At 47.0% G+C, this 24,457-nt stretch overlaps 1 protein-coding gene across 1 annotated transcript in view; it reads right to left on the bottom strand.

Annotated features, from left to right (window-relative positions):
- specc1la (sperm antigen with calponin homology and coiled-coil domains 1-like a) overlaps nucleotides 1-24,457 on the bottom strand; it is a 477,385-nt gene that overhangs the window by 294,664 nt on the left and 158,264 nt on the right. The window contains exons 4-7 of the mRNA XM_070888305.1: nucleotides 17,092-18,722; nucleotides 9,922-10,129; nucleotides 2,546-2,619; nucleotides 899-1,101 (exon numbers count right to left, since the gene is read on the bottom strand). Of these exons, the coding sequence (XP_070744406.1) occupies nucleotides 899-1,101; nucleotides 2,546-2,619; nucleotides 9,922-10,129; nucleotides 17,092-18,722 (2,116 nt within the window). The remainder of the gene's footprint in view (nucleotides 1-898; nucleotides 1,102-2,545; nucleotides 2,620-9,921; nucleotides 10,130-17,091; nucleotides 18,723-24,457) is intronic.

The following is a 24,457-nucleotide window of genomic DNA, read 5'->3' as shown; positions in this document are numbered from 1 at the left end:
AAATGAGGGAGAAGGGAATAGAGGGTCAAGCTGATAGATTTAGATGAGGAAAGATGGGAAGAGGCTCGAGTGGAACATGGACTAGTTGTGCTGAACGGCCTGTTTGTGTGTCATATATCCGTTGTACTCCTATGTAATAATCTGTACCTCACACTGTCACAAATTTGTTATACATGTAAAACAATCTGGGCACTTCTGAGCTGCAACCTGAAACTGATGAGCATATCCCAACCTGCAAAGCTCCTGACTAAACAACTAAACCGAGTTACCTCAGGCTATGTTTACTTACAGCGATTAGAGTTTCTGTTCTTAAGGGGGCAGGCTAACTAATACACAGCTCCACCCAAGCAGCAGAATAATACACCGGGCAATCCATGGTACAACACTGCTGTTAGAAGTGTGCGTCTATCGGGAGTTACTGTGAACAATATCAGGTGATCTGTATTCAAATGTCTGAAAAATCTCTCTCCACCCTGAAAAATGTACATTTATGTCTCTCCATTTCAGTTTTTGAAGGCAATTTTCTGTTGGCCCATTCTATGAGTCGTTTTAGGTGCTACCCAGTGACATCAATCCATGTTAAAAACCTTCTGAAAATCCAAATAGATCAACAGCCATTCTCCTGCCCACCATGTCAGGAACGACTCTTCCCTGAATCCATGATGTACTTTAATGTTCAGCTTATACAAGTTTTCAGCCACCAAATTTCTCTAAATTTAGTATACCTAGAAATCCCCTCAGGCTCCTTTTTTATCTGTTCTCCCTATCCCTCCCACGCTTGTTTGGAGTCCAAGTCCCCTCCTCCAATATCATGCACCAATATAAACGATCAATTGCACGTAATGACACATCGCGTTCACCTAGCTCAAGATATAGCTCTAGCTAATGTACAACGTACCAAGTCACATCACAACATCCCACGTACTTGCGTGTCTTCACTTCCTCCAGTTCTTTGATGAGCTTTTCGCTTTTGTCCATTGACTCATGCAGTCTGCGTCTCAGGTCACTGATTTCCTCTTGCGCCTCAGACTTTATATCATTGGCGATGACAACCGCAGTCTGAAGGTCAGCCTGAAACTGCCGCCATTCAGCTGACTCCTCCTATTTAAAAAAAAGATATTTTGTTTCACATAAAAGCAGATGCTACCATTGTGCGTTTTCATAATGACAGGATGACTAAATTAAGCCAAAATGTGAAGCGGTTTGCGTTGTGAACCTACGTCACTAGAACTGGGTTGAGGCTTCGCAAATCCATTTCATTCCTTGGAAGGACCTTCCCATTATACACCTTCCAACTCTCACTCATTATTGAGCAACATACATAATTATGCATGTCGCGTAGAGTCGCCAGGTGGGAGGTCAGAGTCGCCGGGTGGGAGGTCGGAGTCCAAGCTGAAAATATTGCAACCAATCCTTTTCAGGCTTTCTTTTGTTTACATAAACCTGCAGAGAGTTGTGGGTGAAATGCTTCTGCGCTGTAGTGATGCAACATCTCTGCAGGACGCTGCAGATTTGGGCTGGATTTATACTGGAGTCTCTGCAAACCCAAAACTGTGAGAGTCAGCCCTTTGGTGGCTGTCTCATGCCTCAGGGGTTTGGTGTACTTGGCAGCTTTCTCAGTTATACTGTCACTTTTGAGTCAATGCACATAAAAAGCACAATTGCTTTGCAAAATTGTTCGTGTAACCCCATCCTTACAGGTCATCATCATCATAGGAATTCCCCTCGAAATCGAGGAAGACTTGCTTCCACTCTAAAACTGAGTTCTCAGGTGGCTGTACAGTCCAATACGGGAATTACAGTCTCTGTCACAGGTGGGACAGACAGTGGTTGGAGGAAAGGGTGGGTGGGGAATCTGGTTTGCCGCACATTCCTTCCGCTTGTTTTCTGCATGCACTCGGCGATGAGACTCGAGGTGCTCAGCGCCCTCCCAGATGCTTTTCCTCCACTTAGGGCGGTCTTTGGCCAGGGACTCTCAGGTGCCGGTGGGGATGTTGCATTTTATCAGGGAGGCTTTGAAGGTGTCCTTGTAACGTTCCTCTGCCCACCTGGGGCTCGCTTGCCATGTAGGAGTTCCGAGTAGAGCGCTTGCTTTGGGAGTCTCATGTCGGGCAAGTATCTTACCCTTAGGTAGTATAATAATACACACTAACAGATTACCAACTGAAAGAATGTTGAGTATGAACACATAACCAATGATGTATGCAGTTTGACTGCACCTTCCCACCTAGGCTTTGCAATCCAGAAAGGAGAGAAACTCCCGAGAGGAAGGGGTAGAAAAAGAGTGACCCCAAATCATTCTCATACATCTTCTAACATTCCTGCTGTAAGAGTCAGAATGGTGTATGGGGACAGGGAGTCAACCAGGAAATAGTTACAGGACCATCAAGAAAATCGGAGAGAGAGAAGTACACATAAAAGGGAATTAAAGGGGTTTGTTTTTTATTTTTGCTAGGATTTAAATACAGTGAATTTATGAGAGTTTGCTACAGTCTGATGTTGAAAGAAAGCAAATCGAGTAACTCTCAATAAATAAACCACCTACCCTGAGCCGCCTGTTTAGGATTTTGGTCTCTCTGTCCATGTCATGTTTCTGGTCGTGAAGCTTTTTAACACTGTCTGTGGAGAGGAAGAACCACAGTAAATATCAATGTACTTGTGCATGAAACACAAAAGAATAATATGCAGGTACAGCAAGTGATCAGGAAGGCCAATGGTATCTTGGCCTTGATTGCAAAGGGGATGGAGTATAAAAGCAGGGAAGTCTTGCTACAGCTATAAAAGGCATTAGTGAGGCCACACCTGGAATACTGCGTGCTGTTTTGGTTTCCACATTTACGAAAGTTCAGAGAAGGTTCACTCGGTTGATTCTGGGGATGAGGGGGTTGACTTATGAGGAAAGGTTGAGTAGGTTGGGCCTCTACCCATTGGAATTCAAAACATATAAGATTATGAGGGGACTTGACAAGGTGGATGCAGAGAGGATGTTTCCACTAATAGGGGAGACTAGAACTAGAGGGCATGATCTTAGAATAAGGGAGCACCCATTTAAAACAGAGATGAGGAAAAATTTCTTCTGAGGGTTGTAAAACTGTGGAATTCGCTGCCTCAGAGAGCTGTGAAAGCTGGGACTTTGAATAAATTTAAGACAGAAATAGACAGTTTCTTAAACGATAAGGGGATAAGGGGTTATGGGGAGTGGGAGGAGAAGTGGAGCCGAGTCCATGATCAGATCAGCCATGATATTGAATGGCGGAGCAGGCTCGAGGGGCCGTATGGCCTACTCCTGTTCCTATTTCTTATGTTCTTATGTAAACTTATAATTGCTCCTGCATCCAGCGGCAGCCAGGTGGGCAGATTCATGACCTGCTCGGAACAGACCCTCAGGCCAACTGGGAGAAGTCAGAAGTCCAGGCACTGCCCGCCGCTCTGATTATCTCTGTCCACAGATAGACTTCACATCCTCCACTTGATTCTCTCTCTCATTCTTCAGGGCCCTTTGCCCCACAAGGCTGCTAACGCTTCCTGTACAACCAAATCCTGGTAACCCACTCAACACCAACCATCCCAGTCCCCAGCAATGCTTCAACCCCCCTCTCCAGCTTGATGCACCTAAGGCCCGCCTTCCGCAGACTTTCCCAACAACTTCCCCCAACCATCAAAACTCTCAGATCCTAGGACATGCTTCCAATGCTCACAAACCTTGAGTATACTCCCAATGCTCAACATCCCCCAGACAATACTTCCAATGGTCACAGCCCCTCCCCCCCCAGACAATATTCCCAATGGTCACAAACCACCCAACTCCCAGACAATACTCCCATTGTTCATAAGATCACCCCATTGCAGCAGCCAATTTATGACTTCGGGAAAAAAAATTAAACTAAAGAAATTGTAAAAAGAATGTCGACCAACTTCCCGAAATCTATTACACCAATATCAGGTGACTTTGGGCAATGCTGCACCGAAACCTTTGGGCACCAATCTATGCCAATGCATTATTCACATGAATGAAGCGAGATGTTATTTTGCATGGGGGGGGGGAAACAGCAACGTCAATGAGCGGCAGCAGGCTCCGCGGTGGGATGGGTCTCGGAGCAGTGCAAACAATCGAGGAAATTCACATCGTTTGATGTCTCGGCATGAAGCCAGTGTATATCAAGAATGCGCAAATTTCCCGGGGGGAAAAATTAGGAAGATCAGTTTTTATTGTATAGTTACCCCAGAAACTTCCATTATATCAAGGGGCAATTTTGATCCCTGCGCAAAACTGCAGTTCTTGCTGAAGCTGAAGTTCAGTGTAGCACTGTACCAGGAGTTTGTGCCACAGTCAAGCCTAGAACCCTCAGCATCTTGAACAGGTGCTCAAATATTTTGTGTCAGTCTTCACGGGAGAAGACACTAAAAACATTCCAATAATGGATAAGCAAGGGGCTATAGGGAGGGAGGAACTTAAAACAATCACTATCACTAAAGAAGAAGTACTCGGTAAAATAATGGGACTAAAGGTGGACGACTTATATCCTAGGGTCTTAAAAGAAGTAGCGGCAGGGATTGTGAATGCATTGGTTGCAATCTACCAAAATTCCCTGGATTCTGGGGAGGCCCCAACAGATTGGAAAATTGCAAATGTAATGCCCCTATTTATAAAAGGAGGCAGACAGAAAGCAGGAAATTATAGACCAGTTAGCCTAACATCTGTGGTTGGAAAATGTTGGAGTCCATTATTAAGGAAGCAGTAGCATGTCATTTGGAAAAGCATAATTGAGTCAAGCAGAATCAGTATGGTTTTATGAAAGGGAAATCATGTTTGACAACTTTGTTGGAGTTATTTGAGGATGTAACGAGCAGGGTGAATAAGGGGGAAGCAGTGGATGTGGTGTATTTGGATTTCCAGAAGGCATCTGATAAGGTGCCACATAAAAGGTTACTGCACAAGATAAAGGTTCACGGGGTTGGGGGTAATATATTAGCATGGTTAGAGGATTGGCTAACTAACAGAAGAGAGTCGGAATAAATGGGTCATTTTCCGGTAGGCAAACAGGGGCCAAGTTTCGGCCTGAGTTGCTCCTGTTTTTTTGGAGCAACTGGTTTAGAATGGAGTATCTTAGAAATTGCAATTCTCGGCATTTACTTTGCTCCAGTTCTAGTCAGTTAGAACAGTTTTAGTTTGGAACAGATTTTTTTTTTCAAAAGGGGGCATGTCCGGCCACTTACGCCCGTTTTGAAAGTTTAGGCAGTGAAAACTTACTCCAAACTAACTTGGAATGGAGTAAGTGTAGATTTTTGTACGCTCAGAAAAACCTTGCCTACACTTAGAAAATCAGGCGTAGGTTACAAATCAGGCGTAGGGAAGGGGGGGGGGGGGGGGGAAGTTTAGAGGGAAGTTTACAAACATTAAACACTTCAGTTTTATAAATAGAGCCATCATCAATAATAAATGACAAATACATCAATAAATCAACCAATAGATCAATCAAAAAAAAATTTTTTTTTTAAATAATTAAAAAAAATCAAACATCACTGTCAGCGACTCTATCTCTCCGTCTGTCTGTGTTTGTCTCTCTCTCTCACTGTCTGTCAGTGTCTGTGTTTCTGACAGCGAGGGGAGGGGGAGAAGGGGGGAGGTGGAGGAGATGGGGGTGGGGGGGAAGAGGAAGAGGGAGAGAGGGAGGGGGAAAGAGAGGGAGGGGGGAAGAGAGGGAAGGGGGGAGAGAGGGAAGGGAGGAGAGAGGGAAGGGGAAGGACGGGGGAGAAGGAGGGGAGAGAGTGAGAGAGGGAGGGAGGGGGGAGAGAGGGAGGGAGGGGGGAGAGAGGGAGGGAGGGGGGAGAGAGGGAGGGAGGGGGGAGAGAGGGAGGGAGGGGGGAGAGAGGGAGGGAGGGGGGAGAGAGGGAGGGAGGGGGGAGAGAGGGAGGGAGGGGGGAGAGAGGGAGGGAGGGGGGAGAGAGGGAGGGAGGGGGGAGAGAGGGAGGGAGGGGGGAGAGAGGGAGGGAGGGGGGAGAGAGGGAGGGAGGGGGGAGAGAGGGAGGGAGGGGGGAGAGAGGGAGGGAGGGGGGAGAGAGGGAGGGAGGGGGGAGAGAGGGAGGGAGGGGGGAGAGAGGGAGGGAGGGAGGGGGGAGAGAGGGAGGGAGGGGGGAGAGAGGGAGGGAGGGGGGAGAGAGGGAGGGAGGGGGGAGAGAGGGAGGGAGGGGGGAGAGAGGGAGGGAGGGGGGAGAGAGGGAGGGAGGGGGGAGAGAGGGAGGGAGGGGGGAGAGAGGGAGGGAGGGGGGAGAGAGGGAGGGAGGGGGGAGAGAGAGAGAGGGAGGGAGGGGAGAGAGGGAGGGAGAGGAGAAGGGAGGGAGGGAGGGAGGGGGGGAGAAGGGAGGGAGGGAGGGGGGGAGGAGGGAGGGAGGGAGGGGGGTGGGGGAAGAGAAGGGAGGGGAGGGAGAGAAGGGAGAGAAGGGAGGCTGAACGGGCTGGGCCCAAGACTTGATTTAAAGGTAGGTGGCCGGGGGTGGGGTCGGGTTGGGTCCGGGGGAAGCAGGATCTGGGCATAGGAGGTGCAGCCTGATCCACGCAGCCCCAGTGAGGCCATTCGGCCAGGGCTAGGGGCTGCGTGCTTCGGGCCCCTCCCACATAGTTTTGGGTGCCTGGAGCTACTGCACATGCGCGCCCACTGTAGTGCGCCTGTGCAGAGGTCCCGGCACTGTTTTCAGCGTAGGGACCTGGCTCCGCCCCCCACAGCTCATGCTGCGCTGTGCCCAGCTCCAGAGGACCTGCAGGGAGCTGGAGAATAGGCAAGTATTTTTTAGGCGCACTTGGTGGCGTGAAAAACGGGCGTCTGGCGCGGCCCTAAATTTGGGCGCACAGTAACTAGTGGAGTGCCAAAGGGATCGGTGCTGGGGCCTCAGCTATTTACAATCTATATTAATGATTTGGAAGAAGGGACCAAGTGTAATGTAGCCAAGTTTACTGATGATACAAACCTGGGTGGGAAAGCAAGTTGTGAGGCGGACACAAAAAATCTGCAAAGAGATATAGACAGGCTAAGAGAGTGGGCAAAAAATTGTCAGATGGAGTACAACGTGGGAAAGTGTGAGGTTATCCACTTTGTCAGAAAAAATACAAAATGCTGCAGTACAGGGGGACCTTGTGCATGAAACACAAAAGTTAGTATGCAGGTACAGCAAGTGATCAGGAAGGCAAATGGAATGTTGGTCTTTATTGCAAGAGGGATGGAATAAAAAAGCAGAGAAGCCCTGCTACAACTGTACAGGGTATTGGTGAGGCCACACCTGGAGTACCGCGTACAGTTTTGGTCGCCTTATTTAAGGAGGGATATACTTGCATTGGAGGCTGTTCAGAGAAGGTTCACTAGCTTGATTCCTGAGATGAAGGGGTTGACTTATGAAGAAAGGTTGAGCAGTTGGGCTTGTACACATTGGAGTTCAGAAGAATGAGAGGTGATCTTATTGAGACGTATAAGATAATGATGGGGCTTGACAAAGTAGATGCAGAGAGGATGTTTCCACTCATGGGGGAATCTAGAACTAGGGGGCATAGTTTTGGAATAAGGGATCGCCCATTTAAAACTGAGATGAGAGGAATTTCTTCTCTCAGAGGGTTGTAAATCAGTGGAATTTTCTGCCCAAGAGAGCTGTGGAGGCTGGGTCATTGAATATATTTAAGGCAGAGATAGACAGATTTTTGAGTGATAAGAGAATAAAGGGTTATGGGGAGCGGGCGGGGAAGTGTAGCTGAGTCCATGATCAGATCAGCCATGATCTTATTGAATGGTGGAGCAGGCTCGAGGGGTCAAATGGCCTACTCCTGCTCCTATTTCTTATGTTCTTCTTATGTTCTGTTCAACTAGCCTGCTGTAGTACCAGTCTTCGCCCACTGGAGGGTGCTGGTTCAGTTTCTAAATCATTTATACAAGGAATGCTCATTTCACCCAGTGTCAAACTGCAGTAATGCTGGAACAAACAGTCCACATTTTCTTCTCTCTCCCCCATTCATGTACTTACATTTCTTTTCATCACTTACATGGAGCATGAACAACTGAATCTACCTAATGTACTGAACGTCACATACACAACATGGTCCCTTCCCAATAGTGAAATAACAGAAGTCTCAGTCCTGTTACCATCGGTATGGTTAACATTATAGCAAGATCAAAGCGTCTAAAGCCCAGGCATTAAAAGGTGGAATGGGCTGCTAGGTAGCAGTGGAGGCGAACCATCTTGTGTGCACACTCACCTGCCACAATTAAACATACTTCTGAGTGAGTCTTCCAAGGCTGCCCTCCAAGTTGCACTCACTGACCTGTGACCTCCCACCTGTGTCATAGAAACATAGAAAATAGGTGCAGGAGCAGGCCATTCGGCCCTTCGAGCCTGCACCGCCATTCAATAAGATCATGGCTGATCATTCACCTCAGTACCCCTTTCCTGCTTTCTCTCCATATCCCTTGATCACTTTAGCCGTAAGGGCCATATCTAACTCCCTCTTGAATATATCCAAATAACTGGCATCAACAACTCTCTGCAGTAGGGAATTCTACAGGTTAACAACTCTCTGAGTGAAGAAGTTTCTCCTCATCTTAGTCCTAAATGGCTTACCCCTTATCCTTAGGCTGTGTCCTCTGGTTCTGGACTTCCCCAACATCAGGAACATTCTTCCTGCATCTAACCTGTCCAGTCCCATCAAAATGTTATGTGTTTCTATGAGATCCCCTCTCATCCTTCTAAACTCCAGTGAATAAAGGCCCAGTTGATCCAGTCTCTCCTCATATATCAGTCCTGCCATCCCTGGAATCAGTCTGGTGAACCTTTGCTGCACTCCCTCAATAGCAAGAGCATCCTTCCTCAGGTTAGGAGACCAAAACTGAACACAATATTCCAGGTGAGGCCTCACCAAGACACTGTACAACTGCAGTAAGACCGCCTCCTGCTCCTATACTCAAATCCCCTAGCTATGAAGGCTAACATACCATTTTTGCCTTCTTCACCGCCTGCTGTACCTGCATGCCAACTTTCAATGACTGATGTACCATGACAACCAGGTCTCGTTGCACCTCCCCTTTTCCTAATCTGCCACCATTCAGGTAATATTCTGCCTTCGTGTTTTTGCCCCCAAAGTGGATAACCTCACATTTATCCTCATTATACTGCATCTGCCATGCATTTGCCCACTCACCTAACCTGTCCAAGTCACCCTGCAGCCTCTTAGCGTCCTCCTCACAGCTCATACCGCCACCCAGCTTAGTGTCATCTGCAAACTTGGAGATATTACACTCAATTCCTTAATCTAAATCATTGATGTATAGTGTAAAGAGCTGGGGTCCCAGCACTGAGCCCTGCAGCACGCCACTAGTCACTGCCTGCCATTCTGAAAAGGACCAGTTTATCCCGACTCTCTGCTTCCTGTCTGCCAACTAGTTCTCTATCCACGTCAGTACATTACCCCCAATTCCACATGCTTTAATTTTGCACACCAATCTCTTGTGCGGGACCTTATCAAAAGCCTCCATAGAATCTATTCTTCACAGAGCCACCCACCTTGGAACCTGTGCTCTGCTCCTTCCCCACTGCTGCCTATTGGCCATCACTTCCTCACTCCAAACCCGTCCGTAAACCGGGGTCCCTCCTTCGCAACCCTAAACTTACCTTGAATCCCTGCTGGCAGCCAAGTCCGTAAAGGACCAAGTCTATAACTGTACTGCAGTATGTTTATCAGAAGTCAAATGGACATGATACAAAAATTATATATTTACGTTTCCTAAAATTCTGAGACTAACCAGCTACAAACCGTTCCATTGGAGTATAAACAGAGTTTGTACACACAGATGTCAACAGCAATCCAGCACGCCACACACAATCGAGAAATGGAGGGGGAAAGTTTGGGTCTTGGGTGTAGAAGCTGGATTTCACTGCACTTACTCTCCAAGTCTGAGATGATGAGGTTGTCGTGGAGTTTGACCGTGCGATGCTGTTCCACTTCGTCCTCTAGTTCAAAAATGGTCTCTTTCATGTCATTGATCTCCGTTTCCTTTTCTTCCAGCTCAGCTCGCTGTTTCTCCACATTCAGGTTCAGTTCGTCTATCTGCTTTTTGGCTTCTTCCTGGAAAATTCTGTAATCATCTTCAACCTGAAACACAGGCAAATGCAACAGCTTGGATTACAACACAAGGGAAAGCTGCTGATACAGCAGGAGTTTGTCCTTTTTAAATGGGAAGGGTATAGAGGGAAGACAAGAACGAGCCTAATAATTCAGGTTTTGAGAAGGAAAGAAGAAAATCACTTGCATCCTAAACAAAAACAGAAAATGCTAGAAATCTCAACAGGTCAGGCGGTATCTGTGGAGAGAAACAGAGTTAATGCTTCAGGTCTGTGACCCTTCGTCAGAACTCCAGAACTGAGTTCTAACGTAGGGTCATCGACCTAAAACGTTAACTCTGCTTCTCTCCACAGATGCTGCCTGACCTGCTGAGATTTCTAGCATTTTCTGTTTTTGTTTCAGATTACAGCATCCGCAGTATTTTGCTTTTGCATCCTAAACAAGTTGGCCTGGAAATTGTGGTCTTTGGGAAAGGGCCGTAACTGGCAGAATATCAGCGGAACTGCCAGGAATTCATTGCTGTGTGTGGGAGCTTGCTGCGCGTAAATTGGCTGCCATGTTTCCTATATTACAACAGTGACTACACTTCAAAAGTATTTAATTGGCTTAAAGCATTCTGGGATGTCCTAAGGTTGTAGGAGGTGCGTCCAAAGCTAGAGCTCCCTGGATGACTAAAGATAGAGTTTAAAATGAAATAGGAAAAGGAGGCTTCAGCTAAATGTCAGGTCCCTAATGCAGTTGAGAACCAAGCTGTACACAGAAAGTGCAGGAGATTTAAGAAAGGGAATAAGAGAGGCAGAGGGAGTGTATGAGAATAGATTAATGGGTAACATAAAAGGGAACACTAAAGTCACCAAGTAGTAAAAGGACAGTCAAAGGAAGGAGGGGCCAATTATTGACCAAAAAGGAGATCTTCTTGTGGAGGCAGAGGGAATGGCTGAGGTCATGAATGAGTACTTTGCATCTGTCTTCACTCGAGAAGAGGATGCTGCCAATGTAGCAGTAAAGGAGGAGGCAGTAGCGAGATTGGATGGGATAAAAATAAATAAAGAGGAAGTACTAAAAGGTTGGCAGTCCTCAAGATAGAAAAGTCACCCAGTCCGGATGGGATACATCCTAGGTTACTGAAGGAAGCAAGGGTGAAAATTGTGGAGGCTCTGCCACAATCTTCCATTTTATATGGGGGCGGTGCCAGGGGACTGGATTATTGCAAATGTTACAGCCGTGTTTAAAATAATGAAGCTACAAGTATAAGATTAACCGTTCAAGAGTTCAATCCCCACCAGTTGATCACCTGTGGTGCCTTCACGAGAGAGGAGGGGATAATTGGACCAGGGCCACAGGTGGAATTCAGTCCCAATTTGAAGGTCATATGGTGAGGGTTTCTGCCTCTACCACCTTTCCAGGCAGTGAGTTCCAGACCCCCACAACCCTCTGCGTGAAGAAGCTTCCCCTCAAATCCCCTCTAAACCTTCCACCAACCTTTTCTCTTTATATTTCAGATTTCCAGTATCCGCAGTATTTTGCGTTTGTATTGATGTTAAAGGAGATCTGAAAAGGAGAAAGATGAAAGCCGCACACCTTACATTAAAATGGAATATTCTGCATTGTATTAGAGATCACCCTGGCCGTATTCCATTCCCTGCAGTACTTAACATCGTATCTGCGCCAGCCAACAAGAGGTTATCCAGTCTAATCCCACTTCCCAGCTCTAGGTTACAGCTCTTCAAGTGCCGTAACCTAGAGCTGGGAAGTGGGATTAGACTGGATAACCTCTTGTTGGCTTGCGCAGATACGATGTTAAGTACTGCAGGGAATCGAATACGGCCAGGGTGATCTCCTGAACTAGTTTCGATTACCTGAATGAGTCAAAGAGGAATTTTCCCAGATTTTTCCCCAACTGGCCTGGGTTTTTGCCTCTCCCAGGAGATCGCATGGCTCCGGTTGGGGTGGAGTGTACGATGTTGTGATGCATGTTGTGTGGGGCAGAATGGTTGGGCCATTGGGCATAGGTTTGTGTGTAACCTTTGTCGGCCAGTGTGGACACGATGGGCTGAAATGGCTTCCTTCTGCGCTGTAAATTTCTATGTTTAAAATGCTGGAAATACTATGGTATGGAAGTTGGCATCGTCAGAACAGATACAATGTAGACGGAGAAACTGGGAGAATGGAATGGTGTCCTTACAGGAAGCGGGGTGGGAGAAAGTGTAATCCAGGTAGCTGTGGGAGTTAGTGGACAAGTTGGTAGATAGCCCATCCCAGAAATGGAGACAGAGATGTCAAGGAAGGGAAGAGTCGGAGAGCGACCAAGTGAAGGTGAGGAAAGGCTGGAAATTGGAAGCAAGTGAATGAAATCTTCCAGTTCAGGGCAAGAGCAGGAAACGGCACCGATACAGTCATCAATGTACCGGAAAAAGAGGTGAGGGAGCAAACCAGAGTAGGACTGGAATAAAGAATGTTCCACATATCCCACGAAAAGGCAGGCATAGCTAGGACCCATGCAGGTATCCATAGCAACATCTTTTATTTGGAGGAAGTGAGTGGAGTCAAAGGAGTTGTTGTTCAATGTGGGAACAAGTTCAGCCAGGCGGAGGAGGGTTGTGGTGGATGGGGACTGGTTCGGCTTCAAGGTCTGCTCTACATTTGGGTGACCGCTTTGCAGAACACCTCCGTTCAGTCTGTAAGCGTGACACCAAGCTTTCAGTCGCCTGTCATTTTAACTCTCCACGCCACTCCCACAAGTAACAGCAACTCATCTTTCGATTAGGCACTTTACAGCCTTCCGGATTTAACATCGAGTTCAACAATTTCAGACCAGAACCTCTGTCCCTATTTCCAGGCGGCAGCTGTTGATGAGTCTGCAATTCCCATTTACACCTCTTTGCCACCCATCGTTTGTTTCTTTACTTGTCCCATTACCATCTCCTTTTGCCTTGCACCATCACCCCTTTTGTCTCTCTAATCTCTCTTGCCCTCCACCCTATCACAGATCTTCCCTTTTGTTCTTTCCTCCCCTCCCCCTTACCCTGCCTCTGCACTTGCTTAATAACCTGTTACATCTCTAACTTTTCCAGTTCTGACGAAAGGCCATCGACCTGAAACGTTAACTGTTTCTCTCTCCACTGATGCTGTCTGATCTGATCTGAGCATTTTCAGCATTTTCTGTTTTTACTCCATATAATATCTATCATTTCTTGGTTGAGAAATTAAGAAAGAGATTGACTACTCGGCTTCAGTCATCCATGATCCAGGCCCTGGGTGGTGCATTAGAGCAACATATGGCAACGTGTTCTCTAACATTCCATTCTCCCTCTACAATGGTCAAAATTGGGAAATGATTGCACAAATAAATTGTACAACAACAACTTGTATTTATATAGCACTTTTAACATAGTAAAACATCCCAAGACACTTCACAGGAGTGTTGTAAGACAAAAATAAAAATTTGACACCAAGCCACATTCGGGCAGGTGATCAAAAGCTTGGTCCAAAAGGTAAGTTTTAAGGATCGTCTTAAAGGAGGAAAGAGAGTGTAGGGGAGGACAAAAACCCCCTCATTTTACCCAGAAGGAAAGGGGCTGTGGGATCAGTCTGTGCTGTGATTTGAAACCGATGGAAGGAAAACTTTGGGACACAAATGGAGACCCCCCCCCCAGTGTTTGGACTCATAGGAAAGGGAATTTAATTTGGAAGTATCTACCAGAAAGTTTGAAATCCTAAAGTGCACATGGAAGAAACTATGAACTTTAATCGAATTTGGGATTTTATTAAAGGTCTGCAAGAAAAGGGGTGGAGTCAATATCAAAAGGGCCAGTTTGGACATTGGAACTAATCAAATTGTCTGGGAACTGTATACCCTCGAAACTTGCCCCTTGAAAACATTAGCATTTAAACAATGCTACATACATATTCCAACACCTTTTTCATCAGGCATAGAAATATCTGGCTCAGGCCAGACTAGCACAATGGCTACAGGAGACCAATGCAATCAACACCCACTCAAACCTTGAGTAGGTTAAGATCAGTGGGAAAAAAAACCTAAAAACCTCAAACTGCTGCATTTTTCAAAATCAAAAGTTCACCAATGAGAAGAATCGACTTCAGCAGGAGAGGCGGACTGGATAATCTGGCTATAAAAAAGGGGTTTCTGACGTAGTGAGATAGAGAAGTGATGATTTTCCCTGCCCTCGTGATTCAACAACCACAAGCCTCTCGACACTGAAGGAAAACCAGTGTCCGAAGACACCGGAGATAGAAGAAACAAACCACCAGACTGCGGAAGGCACAAGTAGTGAGTATAACCTCTGGTCCCCAGAACTCCCAACTCAGTTAGGCCAGGAAAGGTGGGAGGTTGGGCATTGTACTGCTAAACTGGTGTAAAGATTTTCGTTGTGTCCGTTTAGTGGGATTTAGGGGGATTGTTTTGTTGGTGTATTGCTGTTTGTTGAGTTACACCTTGCCAAATAAATTGGAAGCCTAAAGTTCCTCTTGGAATCACCTTGTCTCAGTTCTATTGTATTACATCTCCTGATCGTGAGTCTTATGTCAGAACCGTGTAAGGGAAGCTAGGAGCGCCTCGAAAACGCTCAACTGTGTGTCACAGGCTAGGGAAGAAGGGGTTAGGAGTGTTTGACACTCACAGGTGCCTCACAGGCTAGGCATAAGCTGTGGGGACGCACGAGTCTCAAAACTCCCTTCATAAGCTGTGGACACAGTCTCTCCAGGGGTGCTCTTGCAGCACTCAGGGTACCTCACAGGCCAGGCATAAGCTGTGAGGGCAGAAGCCCAGAGAGAGACACCCAAGGCACAACAACAACCCTGTGAAAACCCCTTACAAGAGGTAAAGAGGGAGAGGTTTAGGCAGGGAATTCCAGAGCTTAGGGCCCAGGCAGCTGAAGGCACGGCCACCAATGGTTCAGTGATTATAATCAGGGAAGCTCAAGAGGGCAGAATTAGAGGAGCGCAGATATCTTGGGGGGTTGTGGGTTTGGAGGAGATTGCAGAGATAGGGAGGGGCGAAGCCATGGAGGGGAATTTGAAAACAAGGATGAGAATTTTAAAACTGAGGCATTGCTTAACCAGGAGCCTATATAGGTCAGCGAGCACAGGGGTGATGGGTGACATCCCCAAGGCCCAGGTCGGTGATTGGAGCGTGGGCAGGTACAGCAGGAGCGGTGAGGTCGGGGTGAAGGAGCGGCGAGAGATTGTAGAGGGAGGTGATCGGGGCCCAGGAAAGGCGTGAGTTCGGGGCCCAGGGACAGCACGGGCCAGCCCACACTGCGATATGTGTGTGCACTAGGTCCGTGCAGCAGAGCTGGTCTCCAGTCGCCTTAGTTAATCCTTGCTACTGGACCTAGACCTAGCTCTGTCAAGCCCGTGTGGTGGCTGGTGTGCAATGGCCACCCCACATTTAAAAAAATCCACGCACAGGCATCCTCCACCCTTCAAGATTTAGTTCAGGACCTGGAATTTTAGGTCCTTCATTGAAACACCTGTGAACTTCTTGACATGGAAGCAAGTCATCCTCAATTTGAGGGGCTGCCTATGATGATGGGTGAGTGGGGCTTGGTGCAAGTTAGAACATGGACAGCTGAGTTTTGGATCACCTCTAGTTTACATAGGAGAGAGTGTGGGAGGCCGGTGTTGGAATTGTCAAGTCGAGAGGTAACAAAGGCATGGATGAGGGCTTCAGCAGCGGATGAGCTGAGACAGAGGCGGAGACGGGCGAAGTTATAGAGGTGGAAATAGGAGGTCTTAGTTATGTTGCGGCGATGTGGTCGGAAGCTCATTTCATGGTCAAATATGACACCTAGGTTGTGATCAGTCTGGTTCAGCCTTAGACAGATGCTAGGGAGAGCGATGGAGTCAGTGGCTGGGGAACGGAGTTTGTGGTGGGGACTGAAGACAATGGCTTCGATCTTCCAAATATTCAATTGGAGAACATTTCTGCTCATGCAGTACTGGATGTCGGACAAGCAGTCCGACAACTTAGAGACCGTGGAGGGGTCGAGTGAAGTGCCGGTGAGGTAGAGCTGGGTGTCATCAGCGTACATGTGGTAACTGACGCTGTGTTTTCCGATGATGTCACCAAGGGGCAGCATATAGATAAGAAATAGGAGGGGACCAAGGATAGATACTCGAGGTAATAATGCGGGAGTGGGAAGAGCAGCCATTCTAGGTGATTCTCTGGCTACGATTAGATAGATAAGAATGGAAGTGGGTGAGTGCAGTCGCACCCAGCTGGATGACGGTGGAGAGGCATTGGGAGAAGGATGGAGTGGTCAAAGGCTGCAGACAGGTCGAGAAGGACGAGGAGGGATAGTTTACCTTTGTCACAGTCTCAAAAGAGGTCCTTTGTGACTTTGATGAGAGCCGTTTCGGTACTGTGGCAGGGACGGAAACTGGATTGGAGGGATTCAAACACGGAGGTTGGGGAAAGGTGGGCACAGATTTGGGAGGCAAAAACACATTCAGGGACTTGAGAGGAAAGGGAGGTTGGAGATGGGGCGGTAGTTTGCAAGGACGGGGGGGGGGGGGGGGGGGTCAAGGGTTGTTTTTTTTTTTTGAGGGGAGAGGTGATGAGGGGCAAATCTGCAATCCTACCGCACTATATGACTGTCAATTGCACCACTGGGTCAAAGATATTTTATCAATTCTAGTCAGACATGAGTGAAAACTGTCTGAACATGTGATGATGTCACGGTGGCAATGTAATGGAGTGCTGAATCCAGCCTTTGCTGAAGCAATGAATAGCTCGTATATCGATCAACAGTTTCAGGTTAGGATTATTTGCAGAGAGTGCTGACTAACAGTTGAGATATCCATTATCTTCTACACCAAATTTAATCACTGACACGAGCCAACAGAGCACACTTTTGCATTTAAAACTCAATGTACATATAGTTCACATAACCGGCAAACGTTTGTAGAAATCTCTTTTGCTGGATTCCCATAAAAGTGAATTTTGTTCACTACTTTTACAGCCATCATACCTTAGCTAGGGTATCCTGTAGCCGATTAGCATCATTGCGAGTATGGGCCAGCTCCTCCTGGAGGTTGTTATACAAGGCCTCGATTTTCTCTTTGTCCAATCGCGTAGTCTCCAACAGTTCTTGTAAATCTGACTTATCGCCTGCATTGTGGAAAGCATACAACTCTGCAACCTTCTGTTTCTCGTGTTCTAACAGAGCCTTGAACCTGTTCAGCTCAATCTGATCATTTGCAACAGTTGCTTTATATTCTTCTAACACTCCAGCAAGCGCTGCTTTGGCTTTTTGCTCAGACTCCATGATCCGCTCCATTTGGTGGTTACGCTCTTTGAGAGCGCCTATCAATTCCTGAGCATCCTTGTTGTCTTGCTCTGCCATTTTTAGGGTGTTGCTTAAATGCTGCTGCACTCCAAGAAGTTGCTCACGTTCAAAACGTGCATTTTCAGCAAGGTCCATATACCGCTGTTCTAGTTCCATATAACGGCCACTTTTTACATCTTCATCTAGAACGTAAGAAATGTGGTGCTCATCCAGCAAGGAGCGAAAATACTCATTCTGTCGACTGAAGTGCTCCAATTTATCACTTTGCTGGCACAAGGAGTCCATCAGAATGACTTTTTCTTCCCCTAATCTCTCATTTTCAGAATTCAGCTCCTGTGTTATCTGCTGAAGGTCTGCAAGTTCCTGAAGGGTAGCTTGGAGCTCCTCTGCTGTACTGTGTTGGTTTTCTTCCATCTGGTGAATGCGCTCCGTTAAACAAGCCACTGACACTTCACTTACATTCCCACTGCTCCCTTTCCTTGACCGTTCCCTGCTTGGCGCACCCTCAGATTCCGAAGATGATGAAGGAGCATCTAATGCATCATCACTGGAAGTGAGCGGTTGGTAGACCTCACTGGATTCACTGTCCAAGTTATCCAGAGAATTACTGCGGTTGTCAGTTAATGTGTTCTCATCCTGGCTCAGGAGATCTTCCATAGAACCAGGGGCTGATCCCTCCACTGAGGAGGTTAAGGTACCACCATCACTCTGATTGCCAGCAGCTACCTCAGGACTCGAGGACTGAAAGCCAAACAGTTTCTCTGCACTGTCTAACTTCTGCTCCAAAGAGAAGCCAAGAGCATTTAATCGATCTTTTAGCATTCGGTTCTCATTTTTCAGCTGGTTCAGCTCATCCCGGATTGTAGTGTTCTGCTCTTCCAACTGGAGAAGACTGGATTCCACATCTCTAGGCTGATGGGGTGCAGCACCCTCTTTTACCTCAGCCTTCTCCTCCCCCTCTCCTTCCAGCAAGTTGTTGCTCAGTCCCAGCTGGGCACGCATGTCTCGAAGTTCATTTCGAAGGTGCAGAATCTCCATGTCCTTATTTTTAGCTAAAGCAAGGAGATCTTTTACTTTTGCTTCTAGAGCAGTTTTATCACTGATCTGACCATCAGATTTGGACTTACTTATTCGAGTCTCAGACTCTGCTGACATCCGGCTGCGTGAGCGTTTAGCGGCATCATTACCTCCCTGGCTGGCAGATGACAATTTTTTGCTTGTGCTCTGTCGTGGCCGTTCACGGATTTTATCTCTGTTACAGCTGACATCTTTATTTCCTGCAGCTGCATTCCGTTTGGCTGTGGTGCTCATACCTGGATGACAAAAATAAAATAAACTTTTAAGATCTCCACAAAGGATAAAATTTAAGTACTTTACCTGGTAGACTTAGATTTTTTTTTATACCCACTTGTGTAATCGCTACAAGATTGTGGAAAAATGTCTGACAAGTTCCTCTCAAAACTAAAGCCATCTGACTGACAGAGATTTCACTTCCAGTCTCCAATAAAGGAAAAACATCTCTAGAATTTAAAACATACACAGCCCCAGCATAATTAACCCTACCGTTGTTCAGCACAGTACTGGAAACTGTAGCTTTTGGCCCCCAACAATGAAGGACTCTGCCATGTGCTGAAATAAAGCTGACTTCTCTGTTTTATACAAGAAGTACACAAGTTAAAGAATGAATTTGCATTTATATAGCATCTTTCACGTCTTTGTGACGCCCTATACTCCTCACAGCCATTGGACTACTTCTAAAGTGCAGTCATTGTTGTTGCATATGCAAAGATGGCAGGCAATTTGTGAAGAGCTGGGTCCCACAAACAGAAATCAGATACATTTCTTTCGACAGTGTTGGATGATGTACAAATGTTGGCCAGGACAACTCCCCTACTCTCTGTGCAATATGCCATGGGATCTTTCACACGCATCTGAACAGGTAGACACAGCCATGCTTTTATGTCTCATCCAAAAGCTGGCACTGGCAACAGTATTGCTAAATACAAGTACATATACAAATACAAGTTTGCTTGCTTCCTCCCTTGCATGGCAATATCCTCTCAAGTCTCCTTAGCACCTATAGGAACATAGGAATTGCCAGATGAATAAATTTAATCTAGTTCACTTTCTACCATCCTGGTAGTTGCATGATCCAACGATAATGGAGTTGTTGACTGATCTCTCTCATCAATTAGTCTGCAACATGGTGAGGAAATCGCCAGTGGTGGAGAGCTTTGGGAGCCATAGGTCCAAAGTTACCTGTTCCTTCCAAGCACGCTACACTCACCACGTCATGTCTCAAATTATTCATACACGGTATCCCGTAGTGTTATTTTCTGAAAGAAATCTCTAATTTGCATTTGAATGAATCAACACGGCCTACTTCCACTGTCTCCCGAGGGAGTCTTTTCCATAGATTGACCACTCGTTCACTGAAATAATGGTTCCACAGATTGGTTTTGAATTTACCCCCTTCAAGCGCAGACCATGTCCTCTGGTTTGACTGTCACGGTGAAAGAACACAGTCGACATTATTTAGTATCTTTAGAATCGTAAAACTAGCAATCATACCACCTCACAACCTTCTCTTTTCTGTAATCGCTCCTCATAATCCAATCCTTCCATCCCAACAACCATTCTGGTTGTTCTCTCCTGTATCTTTTCTATAGCTGCAATATCCAGTTCGTTCTGTGGTGACCAGAACTGTACACAACATTCTACGTGCGTTTGCACCAATGATTTATGAGGTGGTCGGATTACCTCACTATTCCGACACAATACTGACCCTTTAATACATCCCAACATCTGATTATTCACTGCCACTGAGCATTGCTGCAATGGCTTCAATTTATCAATCAGGACCCCAGATCTCACTCATTTCGTGTTTAAATAATAGTCCCTTCCTGGATCTTTTGCTCCCATGTGAAGCACTTTGCATTTTTCTACCTTGACTTTGATCTGTCTGCCCAATTCTCAAGTATATTCAAATACCAGTGGGATCCTGCAGCTTCTCCTGTTCAGGTTTGCAGTCTATCACCTTCATTAGCTTTGTATCATCTGCAGATGTAGCCACTGCATTAGTGACTCCTAGCTTCAGATCATTTGTAAAGATATTAAACAAAAGCGGTCCCAGAACAGAGTGCTGCGGAATTCCACTGGTAACATTCTCCCAGACTGACGACCATCCCTGTACCACTGCATTCTGGGTTCTGTCAGTCAACCAATTACGTATCCAATGTCAAATATTTCCACTGATTCCAGTGCCAGCCGTTCCAGAGGAAGGGTATTAAAGGCCTTACTGAAATCCAAGTACACCACATCCACTGCCCTACCCCGACCGAACTCCATTCCCACTCGCAAAGGACAAACCCCTTCACAAACCCACATTGGGTATCTTTGTGATTTTATCTCTATCCAGATTATCTTTAATAAGGATTTCCATAACTTTACCCACAATGGACGTCAAACTCACTGGCCTGTAGTTTCTCCAGTCATGTCTGTCTGCCTTCTTTTTATAAACAGCAGTAACAGCTGCTTTTCCCCAGTATTCAATGATTTCTGGAAGATTTATCCCAGAGTTCCTGCAATTTCCTCCCTTATTTCCTCAAGAATCTTCGGATGCATCTTATCCGCCCGAGATTTATTCACCTTAAGTTTACACAGCTGTTTGGCACCATGCTGGTGTCACAACTTCCTCCCGCAACACCCTCTGCTTCCCGTTCCAGATCAAACAACTTACCCCTCTTCTCTCTGGTAAAGACTGAGGCACAAAACGTATTCAGCACTTTTGCAGCCTGTGTAGCATCAGTTGTCATGCTCATATGATCCCACTTTCAGTTGCCCCAGTCCATCTCGCATTTTTCTTTTTCTCTTAATATAACTAAAAACTTCTTATCCCTCACTTTTCTTCCCATATTCAGTTTGAAATGTTGCAGACCTATGATGTTTACCAACTGTCTGCAAGGATTGGTTCGTTATAAAGGTACACAACTTAACACATACTGTTCGACACCTCGGAAATACTGAGTGTGCTCCAGGAACTGGATAGCAAGCCAGTACTATCGTCTCGGGTGATTACTTTCAGAAACTGTTCATCTAATATTTCAACTATTTTATCACTTCCACTTTTTAATCATAGAATTACACAGCACAGTAGGCCATTCAGCACATCTTTTGGAGTTCAAATTTCCTATAGCTCTTTTACTGTTATGCTACTGGTAAAACTTCAGTAATACTAGCTGACCTCCTATGTTGTTGCTCAACACATGAACAAAGTCTCTCTCCTCGTGCAATGGTCCTTCTGCTTGTTTTTTTTAACCTAATTCTTTGTCTTCATTTCTCTGAATGACTTTATCTTAAATTTTCCGCCTCCCTTTTTCTCTCCCTACAGGTCTTTTACATACTGTGGGGTGGATTTTCTGCAACACCAGCATCATCACACACTGAATACGCACACCCACATTTAACCAAACATATTCAAGTTACACCTGAATGGCAGGAAACAATTAACTGATGGACTTGCTGCTCGATTCCTGGCAATCAAGAAAGGCTGCTTTGTCCTGGATGGTGTCAAGCTTCTTGAGTGTTGTTGGAGCTGCACTCATCCAAACAAGTGCAGCGCATTCCGTCACACTCCTGACTTGTGCCTTGCAGATGGTGGAAAGCTTTGGGGTGTCAGGAGGTGAGACACTTGCCGCAGAATACCTAGCCTCTGACCTGCTCTTGTTGCCACAGTATTTATGTGGCTGATCCAGTTAAGTTTCTGGTCAATGGTGACCCCCAGGATGTTGATGGGGGATTCGGCGATGGTAATGCCGTTAACCATCAAGGGAAGGTGGTTAGACTGTTAGATTGTCACTTACTGGAGATGGTCAGTGTCTGGCACATTTGTGGCGCGAATGTTACTTGCCACTTATCAGCCCATGCTTATGTCTGTCTCTCATTGTCTGCTTTTCCACTCATCTACGAGAGATTGAGAGTAGAATATAGGGTAGTCCAAGAGGCTGATAGCCATAACAATGATGGCAAATACTGAGTTGCAGACCAGGCTGGAGGGAATGAAAATCAAATTAGGAAGTTGGCAGGAAGCGGGGCCTGGGGATCATCAGTGGTGCACCCTGGAGCTGGGAACTGGGCTGGACAGAAGTCTTGCCAAGTGCGGTGGTTGTATGCCACAGAAATCTTGTACCTAGTGATGAGATACCTCATGTGTGTCCACACCCTGTCTAAAAAGGAGTGAAGAACTGGAGCCTTTCTGCTGGTGTTACTGTTAATGTTCTCAATATCCAGAGATCCTGCCGCTCCATCATTCTCCATTAGTGCAGTGCAGTAGCCAGCACTTGCCATCTGCTTGTGTTCATAGAATTGAAGTAATGACAGGATGTACTGGAGTGCGAAACAACATTGCTTTGACAGGTGGCTTCTCCCAGCTCCCTGAAGGGTGGGTTTAATTAGTTGGGATTCGATGACTTCAGCAGTAGTTTTGTTCCAGTGTCGACCATACTCGGGGCAGCAGCCTATGCGAGATCTGTGCCGCCCTCATCCCCTTCTGGCCCAGTGGATACTTGCTGTGTGAATGGTAGACGGTTCGTGAAACAGTAGATGCACTGCAGCTTTTAGAGAGAGCAGCATGATCCAAAACACTGACCCAGTACACCAGTCCCGCCCCCCCACCCAGTCACTGACCCTGTACCCACCCCGCCGTCCAGTCACTGACCCCGTACCCCACCCCCTCACTGACCCCATACCCCCACGTCACTGACCCTGTACACCCATCACTGACCCTGCACCCCTCCCCCTCGCTGACCCTACACCCCACCCTTCCCCCTCGCTGACCCTGTACCCCTCCACCTCGCTGACCCTGTACCCCTCCCCCTCGCTGACCCTTTAACCCCCTCGCTGACCCCGTACCACCCTCGCTGACCCCGTACCACTCCCCTCACTGACTCCGTACCCCACTCCGCTGACCTCGTATCCCCCCCTCACTGACCCTGTACCCCCCCCAGTCACTGACCCTGTACCCCCCACCCCCAGTCACTGACCCTGTACCCCCCCCCACCCCCAGTCACTGACCCTGTACCTCCCCACCCCCGACCCTGTACCCCCCCTACCCCCAGTCACTGACCCTGTACCCCCCCCAGTCACTGACCCTGTACCTCCCCCCCAGTCACTGACCCCGTACCCCCCCACCCCCCAGTCACTGACCCTGTACCTCCCCCCCCACTGACCCTGTACCCCTTTGCAGTCACTGACCCTGTACACAGCCCCCTGCCTCCCTCTCACTGACCCTGTACAGTGTGCTCCAGGAGTGACGAGCAGGCCCAGGCCTGTGGAGGAGGCAGGTTGATTCCCAGTCCTGTTTTTACAACAATCTGAAACCTTCCATAGCCTGGACTGAAATGGGCAGATTTCACAAGCTGCCGTGATGGATCATGGTGGGCTGCTGGTCCAGTACCAGAAGCATTTCACGCCCATATTTTGAATAAATGACAAAAGATGTGGTACTGAGCCATGGAGGAGACGAAGGTCTGCAGTGATTCCCATTATATACATCACATTCTAAAATGTTACATTTTGTGTTACTGGGAACCAAGCAGACAGAATATGAAAACAATGCCCAGTTCTGTTGATGCACCGAGCACCACGCAACAAAGCTCAGTCTAGATAAATGTGTAAGCAATTCCACGATGCCAACAGGAGGAGCATTATAGCACCAATACTGTGCAAGCAGTCAACACACAATATCCAGCGTCACCAAGAGTGCGACACATCCAACCTGTAACCTCAGCTTTAAAAACCGCCAGGATTAAACCATGTGGGGTATAAATCTACCTCACATGCAGAGATAGAACATCAGAATTAGAAGCGGGAGTAGGCCGTTCGGCCCCTCGAGCCTGCTCCGCCATTCAATATCATCACTGATCTTGTAGAATCATACAATCAGACACTTACAGCACGGAAGGATGCCATTTCCGCCCATTGTGTCCGTACTGGCTGAACAAGGGCTATCCCAGCCTAATCCCACTTTCCAGTTCTTGGTCCGTAGCCC

The sequence above is a fragment of the Pristiophorus japonicus genome, chromosome 8, assembly GCF_044704955.1.
Source record: "Pristiophorus japonicus isolate sPriJap1 chromosome 8, sPriJap1.hap1, whole genome shotgun sequence".
Taxonomy (NCBI): Eukaryota; Metazoa; Chordata; class Chondrichthyes; family Pristiophoridae; genus Pristiophorus; species Pristiophorus japonicus.
Note: the sequence above shows the minus strand (reverse complement) of the source record. Positions and strands in the feature narration are given on the sequence as shown.